This window comes from Lynx rufus, unplaced genomic scaffold (genome assembly GCF_022079265.1).
Source record: "Lynx rufus isolate CCGP_SWC_20201006 ecotype Redwood Valley unplaced genomic scaffold, mLynRuf1.p SCAF_14, whole genome shotgun sequence".
In the NCBI taxonomy this organism is placed as follows: domain Eukaryota; kingdom Metazoa; phylum Chordata; class Mammalia; order Carnivora; family Felidae; genus Lynx; species Lynx rufus.
Window position 1 is genome coordinate 47,490,664 of NW_025814828.1, and position 23,559 is coordinate 47,514,222.

General features: G+C 35.9%; 1 protein-coding gene and 1 pseudogene across 6 annotated transcripts in view; both read left to right on the top strand.

Annotated features, from left to right (window-relative positions):
- The window catches only part of GPR174 (G protein-coupled receptor 174), a 32,721-nt gene extending 24,153 nt beyond the window's left edge, over positions 1 to 8,568 (top strand). For 3 of the 6 annotated variants that reach the window (XM_047076277.1, XM_047076276.1, XM_047076278.1), the window contains exon 3: positions 5,971 to 8,568. In XM_047076277.1, the coding sequence (XP_046932233.1) occupies positions 6,526 to 7,485 (960 nt within the window). In that variant the 5' untranslated portion in view covers positions 5,971 to 6,525 and the 3' untranslated portion in view covers positions 7,486 to 8,568. Of the gene's footprint in view, positions 1 to 3,554; positions 4,972 to 5,970 lie in introns of all 6 variants that reach the window. The other 3 variants (XM_047076273.1, XM_047076274.1, XM_047076275.1) reach the window with 3 other exon arrangements.
- An 8,608-nt stretch (positions 8,569 to 17,176) lies between these two features.
- Positions 17,177 to 18,297, top strand: LOC124509558 (calmodulin-like; annotated as a pseudogene).
- The last annotated feature ends 5,262 nt before the right edge of the window (positions 18,298 to 23,559 follow it).

Here is a 23,559-nt window from a genome sequence, read left to right on the forward strand (position 1 = left end):
TGAAATTATTACAAATTAGGATATCTGAGGAAAGGCCATGTGACTGGGCATGACTTACTGGTAATGTCAGATTAGGTAATGTACTCCTTGCTGTCTCTGTGTAATTAAGAGTACTACTCAGAGCAGAGTAACAAGATACACTATCTGTTGAAGAGGAAAGGGGCTTTAGATCTCAGCAAATACATTTATACCCAGCTAAATGAAAGAATTTCCTGGAAAAATGGCAACGCTCATAATAACTGCACTGTCTGTCCACACACAGTTATTTCCCCCCTTTATGAAGTTGGCTTATGAAAGAATCATAGGAGGTACCAAATATGAGAAGTTGGAAACCTAATTGGATGTGGTATCCAAGCAGAAAACCCCTCTTTAAAATAAAAATTCTATTTTAATTTTCAGTGGGGCAGAACTGGTGAATTCCCTAGGAGAATTATCCAGGCAAAGAGTTTCTAAAGTATTTGCTTACTGTGCTGTAGTCAGCTCTTTACCTAGATGCAGTTGTCAGACACATTTTATGGAAAGATTATAAGCTTTTTGACTTCAAGGATTTTCAAAAGTTAGAAAGAATCCCTGATATTTGCTCTGTGTGCTAATAAGAATCAGGAAGAAGTTGTTTCACTCTCTTCCATCTAATATTTGTGATTACTTATGTATCATAGTGGCACAGTTGCCTCCCACACACATGTACACACCTTATTCAGCCCCACATTATTTGCAGTCACTTAAAGAACTAGGTCTGCCTTTTCTTGGCTTAGTACAGTATATATCTAACCAGAATTCTAAAATAAAGTTGGCTTTTGAGTAAGTAGTTGCCTATGACCTATGATTGGACGGTTGCTGGGCAGAACTCCACATCCGAAAATATAGTCTTCCCTTGTCACTAATAGGTCTCAAAGACCACCATTAAAAATTAGGTAATTTGGTGGTTTAATATTTTTAATAATTCACTTTCTTTTATTAAAGTACAGAAATACATTTTGATGGATAAAAGTCTAGCATCTTCATAGATAATAGTAACTTGTTCAAGGACGTCTCAGTAAAATAACACAAAAAGCTATCCCTGATATTCATTTGAGTTATGTTTTTACTGGATAAGCAAAGACATAGTATTACTGGAAAATACACTTGAACCATATCGTAAGTGAAATTTAATGAATCTTCAGGTTTGGATAAACATAAATATTCATAAATGAAAATAATATCTTCCCATGAGAACTCCATATGAAATAGTTTCTGACCTGCAGATTGCTGCGAAAGAGGACAGATTTAGTCCATTAGTTCATTTTTTGTTTCTTTTTTTCATTTTTTTCTTTTTTACTTATATCAGGAAGTAAGTAAAATTAAGGAAGAATAAGCTCCTGAAAGCAAAAAAAAAAAAAAATTGATCAAGGAGTCTGGCAAGTTTCTTCAAATAAATACCTCATTCAAAACTGGAGTCTGTTTCAGTGCCTGTCAAATATGGATTTTTTCCTGAGAAAGGAAAATCTCAAAAAAATAGTGGCATGCTCTGAAAAAAAAATGCCTCCTTCATTTTTTTTTGTATTCAACACTCTTAGATAATGGACAATTTATATTCATTATGGAACGGCTAACTAGGGCTTTTTCCATGATGGAAAACCTTTTCAGTCATCCCAGGTAACTTTCCCTATTAGAAAATAATGGTGTTTAAACAAAGGGTAAGCATCATCAGCTCTCCCAGAGGAAGCCAGAGGAATTTTAAGGGAGGCATTCTATTCAGGAGCATTTCAAGGTTACAGGCGAGGATATACATATGAAAATGCGCTAAAATGTGGGCAGTGAGGGAATGACCAAAAGGAAAAGTATAGACTTCAGAAGGGTAGTCATGACTTTAAGTTCCCTTTACTTAAGGAAAATGTTCTGAATATTTTAGTTGTTTCCCCTCTTTTGTGCTTATAGACTACATTGTACATTGCCTATGAACACATATTTTTTTTAATATTGTGTGGCAATTATCATTCTTCCTCACTAGAAAAATAAGGTCCAAGAAGACAGAGATCATGTACCTTGTTCCACTGTCAATATCCGCAGTACCAAGAATAGTGCCTGGCAAATGGTAGATGCTGAGTAAATATTTGCTGAATAAATATTTGCTGAATCCACCACATTCTAAACATGGCTCTAGGTGTTCCAGGGGATATAAAGGTGTTTAAGACCCAGCCCTTCACTTCAAGGGATTTCTGGCCTCATTGTGGTAAGGTGAGATTGGCAGGGGAACAGAGCCATAAATAAGACACAGACACAAATTACTAACTAAAAAGTAGATAATGTTAGGTACTTTGAGAGAGATATAAATGAGTATTTAAAAAGGGGGTTAGCATAACAAAAGTGTCCACGAAGAACAGGAAATTTGAAAAAGGCTTTTACAAATAGGTAGGACTAATTTTCAAAAAGAAGATATTCATATTCCAGGATGAGTAGCATAATGTGCAAATGCTTGTGGGAAAGAAAAAAAAGGTCAGTTTGAAGAGTAAGGAGTTCCTTTTGGCTGGAGTGTGGATCATGCCAGGAGAGTAATGGGAGACAAAACTCTAAAAGTAGGAGGCACTGTATTTTAAGGAGGCCATTGACTACAAGGCTATGCACGTTGTGATTTGATGAGCAACAGGGAGTCATTAATGCTCTTTAAAAAGTTCATTTCAGGGGCGCCTGGGTGGCGCAGTCGGTTAAGCGTCCGACTTCAGCCAGGTCACGATCTTGCGGTCTGTGAGTTCGAGCCCCGCGTCAGGCTCTGGGCTGATGGCTCAGAGCCTGGAGCCTGTTTCCGATTCTGTGTCTCCCTCTCTCTCTGCCCCTCCCCCGTTCATGCTCTGTCTCTCTCTGTCCCAAAAATAAATAAACGTTGAAAAAGTTCATTTCAGAAAAACATCTGATGGCATTATATATAATAGATTAGGAAAAGATATGGGATAGGGAGACAAATTCAGTTAATGAAGGCCTGAACTAGAGTAAAAACATTGTGAATTTTAAAAATGAGATGGTTGTGTTAAATAATGCAATTGCAGAAAATAGTAATAATATCAGTTATAACTCATGTGTTTATTGGGCACTTATTATGTACCAGACACTATGCAAAATAGATTCCATACAATAGCACAATTAATTCTTACACTGACTCTATAGGTTAGGTACTATGATTATTCTGATTTTACCAATGAGAAAATTAAGGATCAGAGAGGTTTAGTCATATACCCAAGGTCACATAGCTATTAATTGAAAGATCAGAAATTTAAACCTAGGTCAGTCTACCTTCTAAACATACATTAATTTCCCCCACAGTATGCTATTTCCCCCTTAGAAACTTGTTTGGAAGTGGAGAATAAGTGACAAAGAGTCAATGCCTCCAAGACTTTGAGACAACCTGGGAAAATATTGATGAACTTAAGAGCAATAAGGAAACCTAGAGAAGAATCAGGTTTGAAGTTTTGAGAGATGATAATTTTTGTTTGGGAATGTTGATTTTTATATTCAACTAATTTTTATTACTGTGACGATTTCATTCAACTAATACTGAGAACTTACTTTGTGTTTTGCAGTCTTTGGTTCTAGCATACAGCAAAGTAGAGAAAACATAAGAATCCCTGTCTTCATGGACTTTACATTCTAGTAGGGAAAATATATAAAAACAAAATAAGTAAAAAAAAAACATAAGGTATGTTAATTATGAATGAAAATGAATAAAATAAATACTGAAAGGAGATGCGGAATGTTGGAAGAGAACTGCTGTTTTAAGTAGAAACATCAGGGGAAGCCTCACCAAAAGGTAACATTTAGGTAAATATCTGCAGGAGATGAATGAATGCAACAAGTAAATAACTGGTCTAAAGCATTTCAGGCACAGGGAACTGCCAATTCAAAGGCTTTGAAGTAGGAATTTACTGGTCTGCTCACCTAACAGCAAGAATGGCAAAGTGGCTGGAGCAGAGGGCAAGAGAATATTAGGAGGTGAGCTTGATATGTAACGGGGACCAGATCATGTAAGAAGATGTAGGCCATTGAAAAGAACTTTGTTTTTTCCTCTGAGAGAAAATGTCATTAGGAGATTTTTTTCCAAAGAGGTGACATAATCTGACAAGACATATTCTGAATAAATAGTAAAGATCACTTGCATGTGTTGAATTTTGAAGTGATAATGAAATATTCAAGAGAAGAGTTCTTATGTATAGTTGGAAAGAGCTACAGCTCAAATGAAATCCAGAAGAGTCATTGGTCATGATAGGGAAGACGGATGTTCAATAAAGGTTTACTGGATGTATATTTGTATAAATTTCTAATGTTTATTCAGTGACAATAGAAGATAATGACTTCTATATAGTTAAAAGGAGGTTGGAACCCCAGGCTTTTGATCAGTCTGCCACCTGATTTGGCCTGTCACCTATCCAAAATCACTACCTGTGAAAATATTACAAAGACTTATTTCAATTTCAGAGCTAAACAACCTCTAATTTTAATTACTCTTTCAACAATAATGCTTTACAATTGTGTTTCCTTGTATTTTATAACACCATGTTTCTATTTTGCCCTTAACTGAGAAATCTCAAGTATTTAACCTCTTCAGTATGATGCATAGTTCATATTTTACATCAGGTCTTTTAGTTAAAGTGAACACTATGTTTTTGAACAAAATGTGCTATTTTTCTTATGAAGCAATTGAGGCAAAATAAGAACAATAACAATTCCTTCAGGGGTTGAATAAAGCACACTTTAAGCCACATGGATTTGATAATATAAAGCAGAATGTTTCATAATTCTTATTTCACTTTTGTTCTTCCCACATATCTTTAAGCCAGTTAAATCCTCCTGGATTTCAGCAGCCTTGGGGCAACTATCCCAGTTCCTAAGCTAAAATTTATTTACCTCAGACAAAGTTCATGAATCCCAGTCGATTCAACCACCTTGGAACTTGGACTCTCTCTACTGGTGCTATGTTTTGTTATCTTGGATAATTAAGAGGTGACTAAATGATCCATGTCAATGAACTATTTATAGAGAGGCTGATTTGCAAAGACGTGAATGGAGCCAGAGTGTTTTATGCTAAGCGAAATAAGTCAGTCAGAGAAAGACAAATACCGTATGATTCCACTCATATGAGGAATTTAAGAAACAAAACAGATGAACATATGGGAAGAGGGAAAAAGAGAGAGGGAAACAAACTGTAAGAGACCCTTAAAGATAGAGAACAGAGGGTTAATGGAGGGAGGTGTGTGGAGGATGGGCTAAATGAGTGATGGGGTATTGAGGGCAGTTGTGTTGAGCACTGGTTGTTGTATGTAAGTGATGAATCACTAAATCACTGAGATTAATATTACACTATATGTTAACTAGAATTTAAATTAAAATTTGAAGATAAATAAAATAAAGAGAGGCTGGTTTCCCACTTATTTTCAGACATATGAGAAGGATTCCTGCCAAATCAGTGGCCCCTAAAATGGTGGTTCAATGAGAAATGCTCGGTCAACTATATCTTAATCATATGGGAAACTTTTAAAAAATACAACTTTGGGGCCTTCTATAATGAATCAGAATCTCTGGAGGAGACACCAGGAAAGCTGTGGAAAACTGTATTTTTTTAACACCATCAGATGAGTCTGACAATGTGATTTGTGACTCAATGGTCTAAATCAGAGCCCCTCAAATTTTAATATGCATAATGATCACCTGTGGTTCTCATTAAACTGCAAACTGATTCCAAAGGTCCCAGGTGGGGTCTGAGAGTCTTCCCCATTTCTAACAAGCTCTCAGATAATGTTGGTTCAGTCACAGACTACATTACCTCTCAAGTTACTTCTAGCTGTGCTTTCCAGTGATTCTAAAGTACCTTATAGAAACTGGCTTCTCACCCTAACTTCAGAATTTTCCATTCAAATGAATAGATTTTTGTATACATAGCCTTTTTCTTTTTTTGCAAAAAATGCAGACAGTAATTGGCTTATTTGTTTTTTTCATTTGCAGTGCTGCCTTTGTTTCCCAATTTTTAACTTTCAACACATAACTGAAAAACTCTCAGAAAGCTGATCTATCCAAGCTAATCATCTCTGAAGAATTGCAGACTCATTCAGTACTAAAGCAAATCTTTCTTCTATGTGAGCCCAAAATAAGGAAAAACAGCCTGTCAAACACCTGTAAAGAGATGGCTATCATCATATGGAAATTTGAAGAGCTTCTATGTGGCACATTCATGATCCAAATGGGAATCAACTGTCATGATATCCCAGAAGGCCTTATAACAGAGTAAACAAGAGGGAAAATTATAACAGCTTGTCACCTGTGTTTGCACACTAGACTTCAGTGTAGTTACTATGAAAGAAGATCCAAGGAAAATATGCAGATAGTTCTTTGAAAACCCCAAAATTATGTGCAGGGGCTCAGACCAAAGCAGGAGAAAGGAAGCTATTTTACACTCACTCTGTACAACCCATTGATAAGTCTTTTAGAAAGAGTAGCAGTTGATTGTGAATTTATGTTTTGAACCACCATTTGGCAAAGGTAGTTGCTCTGGAAAGAAACATGCCTGCAAATGACACTTGTGCTGTGCCAGATGGAGACAATGGAGATTTTCGATATTTTATCTATGCAGTGACATACACTGTAATTCTTGTGCCAGGTCTCATAGGGAACATATTAGCCTTGTGGGTATTTTATGGCTATATGAAAGAAACCAAAAGGGCTGTGATATTCATGATAAACTTAGCCATTGCTGACTTACTACAAGTTCTCTCCCTGCCACTGAGGATCTTTTACTACTTGAATCATGACTGGCCATTTGGGACTGGTCTTTGCATGTTCTGTTTCTACCTGAAGTATGTCAACATGTATGCAAGCATCTACTTCTTGGTCTGCATAAGTGTGCGACGATTTTGGTTTCTCATGTACCCCTTTCGCTTCCATGACTGCAAACAGAAATATGACCTATACGTCAGCATCGCTGGATGGTTGATCATCTGCCTTGCCTGTCTGCTCTTTCCTCTCTTCAGAACCAGTGATGACACTTCAGGCAACAGAACCAAATGCTTTGTGGGTCTTCCTACCAGGAATGTCAATCTGGTCCAATCTATTGCCATGATGACCATTGGTGAGCTGATTGGGTTTGTCACTCCTCTTCTGATTATCCTTTACTGTACCTGGAAGACAGTTTTATCACTGCATGATAAATATCCTGTGGTCCAAGACCTTGGGGAGAAAAAGAAAGCCTTGAAGATGATTCTAACCTGTGCAGGAGTATTCTTAATTTGCTTTGCACCTTATCACTTCAGTTTTCCTTTAGATTTCCTGGTCAAGTCCAACAAAATTCAAAGCTGCCTAGCCAGAAGGGTGATTCTAATATTTCATTCTGCTGCCCTCTGTCTTGCTAGTCTGAATTCCTGTCTTGACCCAGTCATATACTACTTCACCACTAATGAGTTCAGAAGACGACTTTCAAGACAAGAGAGCATCCAACTCCATGGAAAATCCTTTGTGAATATATGAAGTGAATTAGCGTTAGCAATTTTATCTGTGAACCTAAGACACAGAGAGTATTTGCTTGGGCTCATCATAAGCACTTAGTTTTGCTGCAATGGACACTGAGTCTTGGTACTTAGAGGCAATGTACTTGTCTATTTATTATAGTAATCACAATTTATATTCAAATACAATATTTTTATTGTATTTTAAGTAGGATGAACGACATGTTATTCTGTGAAAACAAAGTGGTATAAACATGGAATCATTTTTATCTTTCATGTGTGATTATACAGTAAGGTTTGAAGACTTAAATAACTATTTCCTACATTTAAGTGTCATTATTAAACATCATCTGACACACCTATTCATAAAATGAATATTCAAACTCAAGCTTCTGGTATGTTTAAAGTAAGAACAGGAAACAAATACACATACAGTAATTTCTATGACTGTATAAGATGCCATATTGAATCTACCAGGTCAGATACCTTGCCAAAATACATATGATGTGACCCAAATTGCCTCTATAGGGCCAGAAAAGATCCTATAAGTGACAATCACAGTTCTGGTTCTCTTGAACTATTTCTAAAGAACACCTATGGAAATGTATTGACCTGCCTAGAAGAGAGAGTTTCCACCATGCTTCTAGACTAACATTGAATATCTCTGACAGTTTTCTGGTCCAGTTTTACCCCAGTCATACCATTGTGAGGCCTGCACAGCCTACCTCCCAGCAGCTGGGGAAGGAGATTCATCTTTTGGGAAAAAGTGCAGAAGACTAAGAATAGTAATTAAATCTGAGGTTTTAAATATTATAGTACTTTGAAATATGTTTTAACAAAAATCTCTAAGTTTAAAAAGTGATTTACTTAAAATCTGTGCACTATATAATAAAGACACATGCTACTACTCATCTGGAAGGAATGTGGGAATCAACCAAGGGCTCCATCATATTTTTATAAAAAGGAGTTGTTTTATGCACATAATTATGATACTAATATGATTGGAGGAGAAACTGGTAAAATCAAAATTATTTCTAATATCTGAGAGGAATGGAAGATTTTCTAATGTTTTCTCTGGACAAGTATTGATTTTGCATGTACTTTATTATTAAAATAATAACCTAGTAGAAAACACACTTTGTGCTGCTAAATAGTGTATTTATATCCTAATTATTCATTGCAAGGTACATATTTTGATGTGTTAAATGAGTTATGAATGAGTGTTAAGTTGTGTTTCAGAGACTGTAACTATCTCTGTCTGGTCTGTTTTCTTTAAAGTGATTTATTTTTGAATATAATTTAGTGTTGTAATGGTATCAAAAGTAATAATTTTATGAGTACTTATAATGGAAGAGTCTTACCTATACTATATTTCATTACTACTTTTTATGTTAGAATGGATTACACTTCTTAGGGTCATTTTGGGATACCAGAGACTTCATTTTTTTTAATATAATTTATTGTCAAATTGGCTTACATACAATACCCGGTGCTCATCCCAACATATTAATTTCACTTTAAACATATTTATTTTTTTCTAAAAGGGAAGGAAAATCTTTCTAGAACATTACTACATTTCTTAGAGGAATGGTTGAAGGGGTTAGAGCCCATTTATTAGGTGGTCCAGAAGCCATTGCAGGTAATTTACATCATGCAAAGAGAGGACAAATGTCCTGTATTCTTATGCTGCTTAGCTAGGACCACCCAATAAATCTGATCAATTTATTCATACTGAGATGCTAGTGAATAATGTTGGCATAGTATGAACTTGCCCAGGGATATCTGAATCCAAGGTTTAGGGATAAACTTTTTAATGGAAGGATGAAGGACACTGAAGAAAACTGGAGGGGAAGATATTTTTAAGAAAATGGATTTTACATCAGTGTCTTTCAAATTATACACAGTAAATGATCACCTACTTTGCTTACCATAATGGGGATGCTAAATTCTAAGAAATATATTCACAAGAATGGTTATCAGTTTCAGATCTCTGCTTATTTCCTTTTCCTTTGGAATTTATGCCTTCCAACTCAGTACCTGATTTCCAGGAGAAAAACATTGCTTTTAGGAGTAGGAGAAATGGAATAGAATAGAGACCCCAGAATTGGACCCACAAATGTATGGCCAACTAAACTTTCACAAAGCAGGAAAGAGTGTCCAATGGAAAAAAGTATAGTCTTTTTAACAAATGGTGCTGGGAGAACTGGACAGCAACATGCAGAAGAATAAAACTAGATCACTTGCTTACACTGTACAAAAAAAAATAAACCCAAAATGGATAAAGGACCTGAATGTGAGGAAACCATGAAAACTCTAGAGGAGAAAGCAGGAAAAAAACCTCTCTGACCTCAGTCACAGCAATTTCTTGCTTGGCACATCTCCAAAGGCAAGGGAATTAAAAGCAAAGATGAACTATTGGGACCTCATGAAGATAAAAACTTCTGCACTACAGAGGAAACAATCAACAAAATTAAAAGGCAACCAATGGAATGGGAAAAGATGTTTGCAAATGACACATCAGACAAAGGGCTAGTATCCAAAATCTATAAAGAACTCACCAAACTCCACACCCCAAAAACAAATAATCCAATGAAGAAGTGGGCAGAAAACATAAATAGACACTCCTCTAAAGAAGACATCCAAATGGCCAACAGGCACATGAAACGATGCTCAATGTCACTCCTCATCAGGGAAATACAAGTCAAGACCACACTGAGATACCACCTCACCCTGGTCAGAGTGGCTAAAATGAACACATCAGGAGACTATAGATACTGGTGAGGATGTGGAGAAATGGGAACCCTCTTGCACTGTTGGTGGGAATGCAAACTGGTGCAGTCACTCTGGAAAACAGTGTGGAGGTTCCTCAAAAAATTAAAAATAGATCTGCCCTATTACCCAGAAGTAGCACTGCTAGGAATTTACCCAAGGGTTACAGGAGTGCTGATGCATAGGGGCACTTGTTCCCCCAATGTTTATAGCAGCACTTTCAACAATAGCTAAACTATGGAAAGAGCATAAATGTCCATCAACTGATGAATGGAAAGAGAAATTGTGGTTTATATACACAATGGAATACTGCTTGGCAATGAGAAAGAATGCAATCTGGCCATTTGCAGCAATGTGGATGGAACTGGAGGGTATTATGCTAAGTGAAATAATCCAGAGAAAGACAGATACCATATGTTTTCACTCAAATATAGATCTTGAGAAACTTAACAGAAGACCATGGGGGAGGGGAAGGGGAAAAAAGTTACAGAGAGGGAGGGAGGCAAACCATAAGAGACTCTTAAGGACTGAGAACAAACCCAGGGATTGATGGGTGGTGGGGGAAAGGGGAAAGTGGGTTATGGGCATGGGGGAAGGCACTTGTTGGGATGAACACTGGGTATTGTATGGAAACCAAATTGACAATAAATTCTGTTTTTTTTTTTAAAAAAAAAAAGGAGTAAGAAAGATGTGCTACTGCACCTGACATTCAAATGGCAGCTTCTTTGTGCTTCTTTTTTTCCTTGAAGAATCCTCTTTTTGAATCTCCTATTTACTAATTTCTTGGTTCAATGAAATCTGGGTGCAAAAAGTAAGCACCCTCAACCTCAGTAATATACAATTCAAGATAAATAAGCTCAAATTTCCCATATAAAATGTTTTGAGTTCTGATTCCAAAATATACACAGAATTATTCCAAAAACAGATATTTTGAATATGGAGTGACTTCCGTATTATTATTGCTGTCATTATTGTTTTTTTATTATATTCAAATGGTTTATGTGTTTTCATTATCAGTTAATTACTCAGCTAATTCTATTAACCTGTAATTCCATACAAAAAGAGCTCCTACCCTAGGAACAACAGATCGAGCTACCTTGATCTGAAAAAGTACATAAGTGGAACTTTGTGCAACTTCATTATTATATCATCTTTTTGTTTTTACTCTCAAGACACTGTGAAATTCTTGCACTTATAATTTATTTACATTTGTAAGTTATAAGTTGAATTTTAATAATAAAGATAGTCTCTGTAGTTACATAGAAATTTTATGCCTCCAGAAGTCAATGTATATGTAGTGACTTTTTCAGAAAATGTGAAACTTAAGGATATTTTTCTGTATTCTCATACACATAGATAAGTCCCATGAGACTTCACTCTTCCTTTCTCTCACTGGAGAGGTGCATTATATTCTCAGAAAGATGAGGAACTTCCCCCATCTTATTCTACCCCTATTTTCCACTTCTCCCATAGATTGATTCTTTACTATCTACACCTTATTGAGATTATTTCTATCCCTCACTTGTTGACCAAGTCTATTTGAATAACTTACCCTATATTTTCTAGAATGCAGTTTATGGGCATAAGGTGAGATGAGGTGACAGAGGAAGTGTTTTTTCCTTAAGTCTTACGTGTTGTTAAGACGACAGTCTGATTTTTTGTGGATTGGCAGGAGGAAAAAAACACCATATTCCACTGTCTTCGTTTACTTTTCCAAAAACAGATATAAAAACAAACAGTGATGACAGTATAGTTGCTGTTGGCCCTCGTCTCATCTTAGTTCTTTTTCTTCCTCTTTAGCAACTCCCTTTTTATTTTACCTATATATATCCCTAGTGCTTTGGGGAGACCCAGGTATCTTCTGTAATAACCAAGTTGTTAAGAATTTCATTTTGGCTGTTGAAGAAATAATTTCCTAGGAAGTGTTAAAGGCTTTTCTAAGGAGAAATTTCTGATGTTTTGGTAGACATGAAGAAAACAATGGGATAAAAATATGAGATCTGGCCCATGCTTCCAATGTCCTAAAATCACATATACATCTTCTCTGTGCCTTCCTACAGCCAGGCCAGAAGTAACTTCACTGCCTTCACTGCCATATTTTGGGGGGAAGGAGTGAAAGATAAAACTCCCAAGTAAATGTGGTTCTTTTAACTTATTCCTCAGTTATAGAAGATGTGATATATGTTTGGGGAACAAGGCAATGTATTGTAACTTTCTTGAACTTTATTGACTATTTTCTCAGCAGAACCATTTCGTGAACCTTAAACACTTATTTGGTTTTGCAAAGACCATATTTTTATTCTATTGTTTGTTGACTTTTATTTACCTAACTCTTTACTACACATCTGCTATGTCATCTATAGACATAGCTTTTATTTGATGGCTTACATTTGTCTTCTTAGATCTCTTCAAAGAATAATAGAACTCCCCTTGGCAGTGGGGGCTGTTATTAAGCCTCTCACCCTGACCCAATTGTCTTCTTTTTGCAAGAGCTTCATAAGCAGAGTTGAGAGACAGACAGGATTTTTGCTCTTCAAAGTTAGATTTGGGGCATAATGGAAAGACTTTTTTCAGCCCTTTCCAAGCAATATTGAATATTCACAACCTATTCACTGACAAGTATCATTCATACTTTTTAAAATCCTAATCTAATAATAAGAAAAAATAAATTTTAAAAAAGCAGCTTGAAACACGAATGGTCCAAGTATTGGGCTCATTCAAGTATTTCATTGAAGGAACACATGAAAGAAGTAGCCTTATAACCTCCTCACCATGCTTGCATAAATTCAAATATGTAATACTAGGTTAAAAATGGTGTGAAATCACAGTGGTGTCTTATGTCACTAAGTTTAACCTTTTCACTTAGATGCATGTGTGTGTGTGTGTGTGTGTGTGTGTGTGTGCATGTGTGTGCGCATATGTCTGTTTAACTATGGAAAAGTTCAAGTATTTTCAAAAGAAGAGCAATTAGTATAATGATCCCCCATGTACCTGTTATTCAGTTTCTAACAACATCAACACATGGCCAATCTTCTTTTTCTCTGACTATACCTATTTTCCCTACCCCATATTACATTAAAGTACACTTCACACATTATGTAATTCCATCGTTAAATATTTTAATAAGTTACAGTACTATTTATTTTTTAAAGGATTTATTTATTTACTTTTGAGAGAGAGACAGTTTGAATTGAGGATGGGCATAGAAAGAGGAGGAGAAAGAGAATCCCATGCAGCCTCCATACTATCAGTGTAGAGACTGATGTGGGGCTTGAACCCACAAACCATGAGATCATGACCTGAGCCAAAGTCAGCTGCTTAACCAACTAAGCCACCTAGGTGCCCCCAATAAGTTATAGTACTGAACTATTCAATATATGATCAAAAAAGGTTAAATAATAAGACTGATTTAAGATGTTTTCAGTAATGACATCAAACACTAAATTCAAACAAATATAAGAATTTCCTTTTGATCAATATGAGCAGTTGCCAACTAAAATAAAAATGTTTATTAACCTGGCTCTCTTTTCCTTAGATGTGCCTTCTACTGCAGAAGTGTTATGGAGACTTTATCTTGCAATGGTATCCTTCTTATATGAAGGAGAAATAAAAGTTTCCCCAGACAAATGCTAAGGGAGATCACCACCACTAGAACTGCCTTGACAGAAATGTTAAAAGTTCTTCACGCTGTAATGACGACGTTAATCAGTGACAGGAAAACATGTGAAAGTACATGAGACACTGGTAAAGGTGAAAAATAGACAGTCAGACTTAGAAAACTGCAACTCTCTATTAGGATGAGGTGTTAACCCCTCAACTATAATAATGAAGTTGAGGGGAAATAAAGTAATAAAAATACCTATAGCCACAATATATTTACAAATACATGGAATAAAAGAAGTAAATTATAAAATCAATAATATAATAAAACTGAGACTTTATAGCCATTCAAAGATAAGTTCATGTCAGCCTAAAGTGGGCTGTTTTATCTATTAGACATTTTAAATAATGTAAAAGGTAACCACAAAGTAGAAACCTAGAGTAGATCCACAAAGACAAAGAAAGGGGAAACAGAGGATATCACTATGGAACTTAAGGAAATTACAAAAATATGCAAAGACAATAGGAAAAAGAAACAATAAAAATACAAAACAATGAAAAATTAGTAAGATGGTATTAATAAGTCCTTATATATCAATAATTATTCTAAATATAAAGGGATTAAACTTACCAATCAAAAGGAACAAAATTGCTGGATAAAATTTTTAGAAATCCAAGTATATGCTGCCTAAAATAGGCCAATTTCAGATTTAAGAGCACATACAAACTCAAAGTGAATGTATGGAAATAGATATGCCATAAAAGTTTAAACCAAAGAAAGTAGGGGTAGCTATATCAGACAAAACAGACTTTAAGCCAAAAACAGTAACAAAAAACAAAGAAGATCATTATATAATGATAGAAAGATCAATGCATGAATAAGATACGGCCATTATATATATATATATATATATATACCCAACATTGGAGTACTTAAAAATATTAAACAAATAATAACAGACCCAAAAGAAGAAATAGACAAAACAATAACAGTAGAGAACTTCAATACTTCGCTTTCAAAAATGGATAAAATAATACAGAGAGGAAATCAACAAGGAAATAATGGACTTGAATCATACATTGCATCAAATGGACCTAACAGACATGTATAGAACATTACACCTAAACAAAGCAGAATACACATTCTCAAGGGCACACAGAACACTGTCAAGGATAGATCATATAATAAGTCTTAGCAAATATATAAAAGACTGAAATCATACCAACTATCTTTTTTGACCACAATGATTCAAAACTAGAAATCAACATGAGGAAAGCTGGAAAATCTAACAAATATGTGAACACTAATCAGCACTCTCCTGAACAACCAGCAGATCAAAAAAGAAATCAAAATGGAAATCAAATATATTTAGAAACAAATGAAAAGAAAAACACAACTTACCAAAACCGATGGGATGGCATAAAAGTGGTTCCAAAAGGGAAGTTAATAGTGGTAAAATGTATATATTAGGAAATTAGAAAGATTAAAAATAAACAACCTGACTTTACATCTAGAGGAATTAGGAAAAAAAATCAAATTAAGCCCAAAGTTAAGGGAAAGAAAAAATAAAGATCAGAATGGAAGTAAATGAAATAGTAGAAAAAAAAGATCAATTAAAATAAGAGCAATTTTTTAAAAGGATAAACAAAATTGAGAAAACTTTACCATGCTAAGAAAAAAGAAAGATGACTCAAATAAATAAAATTAGAGATGAGAGGAGTAATCATAAGTGACACTACAGAAATACATATTATAAGAGACTACTATGAACGACTATAGCTAACACATTAGATAACCTAGATGAAATGGATAATTTCCTAGAATCATTCAACCAGAAAAAAAAATAGCAAGTATAAACAGACCAACAATGAGTAAGGAGTTGAATCAGTATTCTGTGCACTGTTAGTGGGAATGGAAATTGGTGCAAACACTGTGGAAAATGGTACAGACATTCCTCAAAAAATTAAGAAGAGAAATACCAAATGACCCAGTAATTACACTACTGGCTATTTACGCAGTAAAGTTATGCAAAGATAACAAAAAGGCTAATTTGAACTTTAGTGTTTATGGCAATATTACTTACAATAAACAAGATCTGGGAGCAACCTAAGTGTCCACTAATAGCGGAATGGATGTTAGAAGGTGGAGTAGAGACAGTAAAATAACCTCTAGACTGAGAAGTCATTTTGAGACCAAAAGAAAACCCAAAAAGCAAACAAAACAAACAAACAAACAAAAAACAATGCAAGTCAGTCCATACTGTTTACAGAATTTTATTCAAGGTGACTTACTAAAGGGTAGATGGGGCAGACAGATGATCCAGCCACACTACACAGCTACTCTCTGCCAGAGTCTGGACCTTAATCCACAGCTTTCATAGGGCAAGGGGCATTGTGGTAAGGTCAAAGGGTAATCTAAAATAGCACCTTCTTTTTTAAAATGGGTTTTATTTTTTTAAGTTTATTTTTTTTGAGAGACTGAGACAATGCAAGTGGAGGAGAGGCAGAGAGAGAGAGAGAGTCCCATGAAGGCTCCACACTGCCAGTGCAGGGCCTGATGTGGGGCTTGAATCCACAAAGCTGTGAGATCATGACCTGAGCTGAAACTAAGAGTCAGATGCTTAACTGACTTAGCCACCCAGGGACCCCTAAAGTGGTACCTTCAATGCACCAGTCATTTCTACTAGTTATCTAAAGTGATGCCTTCTGTGTGTCACTTTAGAGAATATCAGAACAAGCCTTCTCACATTGCATTCGGAATGTACATTAACCTCCAAGGGCCCTAAACACACAACCTTGAAGGAGGTCATTGCATGGGCATAAACAAAATGAAGGTCCAAAGATGATGGAGTCAGTGTTTTCAGCAATCTTGAAAAAGATATATACACACATACACACAGATGTGGGATAGATAGATGATAGATAGATAGATAGATAGATGATAGATACGTAGATAAAGAATCGAACATTACTCAGACATAAAATAATGAGATATTGCCTTTTGTGACAACATGGATTAACCCAGAGAATATTATGCTGAGAAAAATAAGTCAAAGAAAGAAAAATATCATATGATTTCACTTATATGTGGAATATTAAAACAAATCAAATGAACAAACAAAAACATCAAAACAGAAACAGACCCATAAGTACAAAAAACAAACTGGTGGTTGCCAGAAGGGAGGGAGGTGGGGGATGGGTGAAATAGGTAAAGGGGATTAAAAGGTACAAACTTCCAATTATAAAATAAATAAGTCATGGGTATGAGAAGGATAGCATAGGGAGTATAACCAGTAATATTGTAATAACATTATATGGTGGCAGATAGTAGCAACATTTAATCATGGTGAAATTGTGTAATTTATAGAATTGTCATATCACTCTATTATACACATAAAACTAATTAAATGTCAACCTTACTTCAATAATAATAATTAATAATAATAATAATAATAATGATAATAATAATAAAATCCCAAACATAGCCCCAGGACAAGATGGCTTACAGATGAATTTTACCAATCACTTAGGGAAGAATTAATACTAATCCTTCTGAAACTGTCCCAAAAATTTAAGAGGAGGAGAAAAATTTAAGAGCAGGATGCCAAACTCATTCTATAGAGGCAGAATTACCCTGATATGAAAGCCAGATGAAGACACTACAAGAAAAAAAAATCTAGAGACTAATATCCATGATAAATAAAGTTGCAAAAATACTGAAAATAATATTAACAAACTCAATTTAAGAACTAATCAAAAGGATTATACACCATGACTACGTGAAATTTACCCCAGGGAAGGATGTTTTAAAATACTCAAATATGAAATATGAGTCCAAGTGGGGCCAGTGAGCTGAGTGGTTTTGCGGTCACTTCTCAGAGACCAGTGCTACTTACAGCATAACTGACCAACTAACTGAACATCAGATTTCAGAATTCAAAGAAGCTGTTTCACTATTTGACAAGGATGGTGATGGAACTATAACAACAAAAAGAATTGGGAACTCTAATGAGGTCTCTTGGGCAGAATCCCACAGAAACAGAGTTACAGGACATGACTAATGAAGTAGATGCTAATGGTAATGGCACAATTAACTTCCCAGAACTTCTCATAATGATGGCAATAAAAATCATAGACACAGACAATGAAAAAGAAATTAGAGAAGCATACCACGTGTTTGATAAGGATGGCAAAGGCTATATTAGTGTAGCAGAGCTTAGCCATGTGATGATAAACCTGGGAGAGAAGTTAACACATGATGAGGTTGATGAATTCTCAGGGAAGCAGATATTGATGGAGCTGGTCGGGTAAACTATGAAGAGTTTGTACGAATGATGACATCAAAGTGAAGACATTGTACAGAATGTGTTAAATTTCTTGTACAAAATTGTTTATGTGCCTTTTCTTTTTAACTTATCTGTAAAAGGTTTCCCCCTGATGTAAAAAAAATATATATATATATGCACGTACAGGAGCGCCTGGTGGCTCAGTTGGTTAAGCATAAGACTCTTGATATTGGCTCAGGTCATGATATTAAGGTCATGAGATCGAGCCCCATGTGGAGTCCAGTGTTGGGCTCCATGCTGTGCATGGAGCCTGCTTGGAATTCTCTCTTTTCTCTTCTCTCTGTCCCTCCACCACTCACACACTCTCTCTCAAAATAAATATACAAACATTTAAAAAGATGCCTGTATAGTAATTAGGATTCCATTCCTCCATTTTTTTCCTTTTCTCAGCTTTCTGTCATTGTCCTGAAACCTTATTTTAGAAAATTGATCAAGTAACAAGTTACATGTGGCTTACTCTGGATATATCTAAGCTCTTCTGCACATCTAAACAGATGTAATTGGTCAAAAGAGGGAACATCTGTGTTTTGCCTTTTTAAAAAAATAGTTTTCTTTAGGAACTGTCAGCATGTTGTTGAAATGTGGAGATGTAACTCTGTGGACTATGGACTCTGTGTGGACAATATGTACTTAAAAGCTACACTATTGCAAAACAGGTGTATTATCCAGGTGCTTGTACACTATTTTTTGGTACTGATGGTCCTGCACCTGAAACATTTTTTTATTACTACTTGCTTTAAAAAAAAAGTTTATTTATTTATTTTGAGAGAGAGAGAGAGAGAGAGAGAGAGCAGGGGAGATGCAGAGAGAAAGAGAATGCCAAGCAGGCTCTACTCTGTCAGTGCAGAGCCTGATATGGGGTTTGATCCCATGAACCATAAGATTATGACCTGAGCCAAAATCAAGAGTTGATGCTTAACCAACCGAGCCACTCAGGCACCCCTATTACTTGCTTTTTAAACTTTGCTGGGGCGCCTGGGTGGCGCAGTCGGTTAAGCGTCCGACTTCAGCCAGGTCACGATCTCGCGGTCCGTGAGTTCGAGCCCCGCGTCGGGCTCTGGGCTGATGGCTCAGAGCCTGGAGCCTGTTTCCGATTCTGTGTCTCCCTCTCTCTCTGCCCCTCCCCCGTTCATGCTCTGTCTCTCTCTGTCCCAAAAATAAATAAACGTTGAAAAAAAAAAAGTTTAAACTTTGCTTAGCCACTTAAAGAAAATCTGCTTATGGCATGATTTGCCACAAATCCATTCCAAGTTTTGTATTTGTTTTCCAATAAAAAATAGTTTACCCCAAAAAATAAAATACTCAAATAAATAAATGTGATATACTTCATAAGATGAAAGATAAAATTTGTACGATCATCTCAAAAAATGCAGAAAAAGCATTTGACAAAATACATTTCTAATGGTAAAATCTGTCAAGAGATAGGTAGAGAAAGAACATACCTCAGTATAATAAAGGCCATACATGACAAACCCATAGCTAACATTCTATTAATGGAAAATACTAATCTTTTCTTTGAGGATTAAGAACATGACAAAGGTGGGGTGCCTGGGTGGCGCAGTCGGTTAAGCGTCCGACTTCAGCCAGGTCACAATCTCACGGTCCGTGAGTTCGAGCCCCGCGTCGGGCTCTGGGCTGATGGCTCAGAGCCTGGAGCCTGTTTCCGATGCTGTGTCTCCCTCTCTCTCTGCCCCTCCCCCGTTCATGCTCTGTCTCTCTCTGTCCCAAAAATAAATAAACGTTGAAAAAAAAAAAAAAAGAACATGACAAAGGTGCCTACTCCATTCTTACTCAACATAGTATTGGAAGTACTAACTAGAGCAATCAGCAAGGCAAAGAAATAAAAGGCATTCATATCTGAAATGAAGAAGTACAATTATCACTATTTGTTGATGATACAATCTTATGTAATAAAAATCCCATATACCAAACTAAAAAACTATTGGATTTAAATAATGGATTCCATAAAGTTGTAGGATATAAAATCAATACACAGAAATCAGGTGTTTTTCTATATACTAATAATGAGGCATCTGAAAAAAGAAATAAAGAAAATATTCCATTCACAATAGTATCAAAAACAATAAAATACCTAGGAATAAATTTATCCAAAGAAGTAATGGATTTGTTATAATGAAAAGAATAAGACTTCACTGAAAGAAATCTAAGACACAAATGGAAGGACATCCTGTTTTCATGGATTGGAAGACTTAATATTGTCAAAATGTTAATACTACCCAAAGCCACCTGTAGATTGAATGCAATCCCTATCAAAATACCAATAGCATTTTTCGTGGAACTAGAAAAAACAATCCCAAAATGTGTATGGAATCATAAAAGATCTTGAATAGATAAAGCAATCATGAGAAAGAATGAAAAAAACTGGAGGCATCACATTTCCTGATTTCAAACTATATCTAAAAACTATAAGAATTATAATCATGCAGTACTGCAAATAATAATAATTAATAATAATAATAATAATAATAATAAATAGGCACATAGACCAATGGAACAGAAGAGCCCAGAATTAAACCTCTGCATATACAGTCAAATAATATTTGATTAGGGGGTCAGGAACCTCCAGTGGGGAAAGGATAGTCTTCCAAAAATGGTATTGGAAAAACTGTATAACCTGCAGAAAAATGAAATTGCTCACATATCTCATACCATTCACAAAAATTAATTCTAAAAGGATCAAAGTCTACACATAAAGACCTTAAACTATAAAAATCCTGAAAGAAAGCATAGTGAAAAATACTCCTTGACATTGGTCTTAACAGTGCTTTTTTTGGATATGACACCAAAAGCACAAACAAAAAAAGAAAATATCAACAAGTGGGACTAAATTAAACACAAAACTCCTGCAAAGCAAAAGAAAAAATAAACAAAATAAAAAGACTACCTATAGAATAGGTCAAACTTTTAGCAAACCATGTCATATATCAGATAATGGGCTAATATTCAAAGTCAAAACATAAAAGACTCTTAACAACTGAGAACAATATGAGGGTTGATGGGGAGTGGGAGGGAGGGGAGGGGAGGTGATGGGTATTGAGGAGGCCACCTGTTGGGATGAGCACTGGGTGTTGTACGGAAAATAATTTGACAATAAATTTCATATTAAAAACTAAAAAAAAACATACAACTGAACAACAACAACAACAAAACCAAACAATCTGATTTTTAAAACTGGGCAGAGGACCTAAATAGACATTTTTCAAAGAAGATATCCAAATTTCTAACAGGTACATGAAAAGGTGCTCAATACTGCTAACCATCAAGGAAATGCAAATTATAAATAGGATGAGATATCACCTCTCACCTGTAAATGGAAATCATCAAGAAGACAAGAAATGAAACAATATTGTGGAGGAAGTAATGAAAAAGGAACATTTGTGCACTGGTTGTAAACTGGTTCAGCCACTGTGGAGAACAGTATGGAACTTCATCAAAAAAATTAAAAACAAAACTATCATATGATACTGTAATTCCACTACTGAATTTATACCCAAAGAAAATGAAAAGAGGTTACTGAGGAGTTATATGCACTCCCATGTTTATTGCACCAATAGCTGAGATATGGAAACAACATGTGTCTATCAATTGTTTTTTTTTTTATATATGAAATTTATTGACAAGTTGGTTTCCATACAACACCCAGTGCTCATCCCAAAAGGTGCCCTCCTCAATACCCATCACCCACCCTCCCCTCCCTCCCACCCCCCATCAACCCTCAGTTTGTTCTCAGTTTTTAACAGTCTCTTATGCTTTGGCTCTCTCCCACTCTAACCTCTTTTTTTTTTTTTTCCTTCCCCTCCCCCATGGGTTCCTGTTAAGTTTCTCAGGATCCACATAAGAGTGAAACCATATGGTATCTGTCTTTCTCTGTATGGCTTATTTCACTTAGCATTACACTCTCCAGTTCCATCCACGTTGCTACAAAAGGCCATATTTCATTTTTTCTCATTGCCACATAGTATTCCATTGTGTATATATTCCACAATTTCTTTATCCATTCATCAGTTGATGGACATTTGGGCTCTTTCCATAATTTGGCTATTGTTGAGAGTGCTGCTATGAACATTGGGGTACAAGTGCTCCTATGCATCAGTACTCCTGTATCCCTTGGGTAAATTCCTAGCAGTGCTATTGCTGGGTCATAGGGTAGGTCTATTTTTAATTTTCTGAGGAACCTCCACACTGCTTTCCAGAGCGGCTGCACCAATTTGCATTCCCACTAACAGTGCAAGAGGGTTCCCGTTTCTCCACATCCTCGCCAGCATCTATAGTCTCCTGATTTGTTCACTTTGGCCACTCTGACTGGCGTGAGGTGATACCTGAGTGTGGTTTTGATTTGTATTTCCCTGATAAGGAGCGACGCTGAACATCTTTTCATGTGCCTGTTGGCCATCTGGATGTCTTCTTTAGAGAAGTGTCTATTCATGTTTTCTGCCCATTTCTTCACTGGGTTATTTGTTTTTCGGGTGTGGAGTTTGGTGAGCTCTTTATAGATTTTAGATACTAGCCCTTTGTCCGATAAGTCATTTGCAAATATCTTTTCCCATTCCGTTGGTTGCCTTTTAGTTTTGTTGGTTGTTTCCTTTGCTGTGCAGAAGCTTTTTATCTTCATAAGGTCCCAGTAATTCACTTTTGCTTTTAATTCCCTTGCCTTTGGGGATGTGTCGAGGAAGAGATTGCTACGGCTGAGGTCAGAGAGGTCTTTTCCTGCTTTCTCCTCTAAGGTTTTGATGGTTTCCTGTCTCACATTTAGGTCCTTTATCCATTTTGAGTTTATTTTTGTAAATGGTGTGAGAAAGTGGTCTAGTTTCAACCTTCTGCATGTTGCTGTCCAGTTCTCCCAGCACCATTTGTTAAAGAGGCTGTCTTTTTTCCATTGGATGTTCTTTCCTGCTTTGTCAAAGATGAGTTGGCCATACGTTTGTGGGTCTAGTTCTGGGGTTTCTATTCTATTCCATTGGTCTGTGTGTCTGTTTTTGTGCCAATACCATGCTGTCTTGATGATGACAGCTTTGTAGTAGAGGCTGAAGTCTGGGATTGTGATGCCTCCTGCTTTGGTCTTCTGCTTCAAAATTCCTTTGGCTATTCGGGGCCTTTTGTGGTTCCATATGAATTTTAGGATTGCTTGTTCTAATTTCGAGAAGAGTGCTGGGGCAATTTTGATTGGGATTGCATTGAATGTGTAGATAGCTTTGGGTAGTATTGACATTTTGACAATATTTATTTTTCCAATCCATGAGCAGGGAATGTCTTTCCATTTCTTTAAATCTTCTTCAATTACCTTCATCAGCTTTCTATACTTTTCAGCATACAGATCCTTTACATCTTTGGTTAGATTTATTCCTAGGTATTTTATGCTT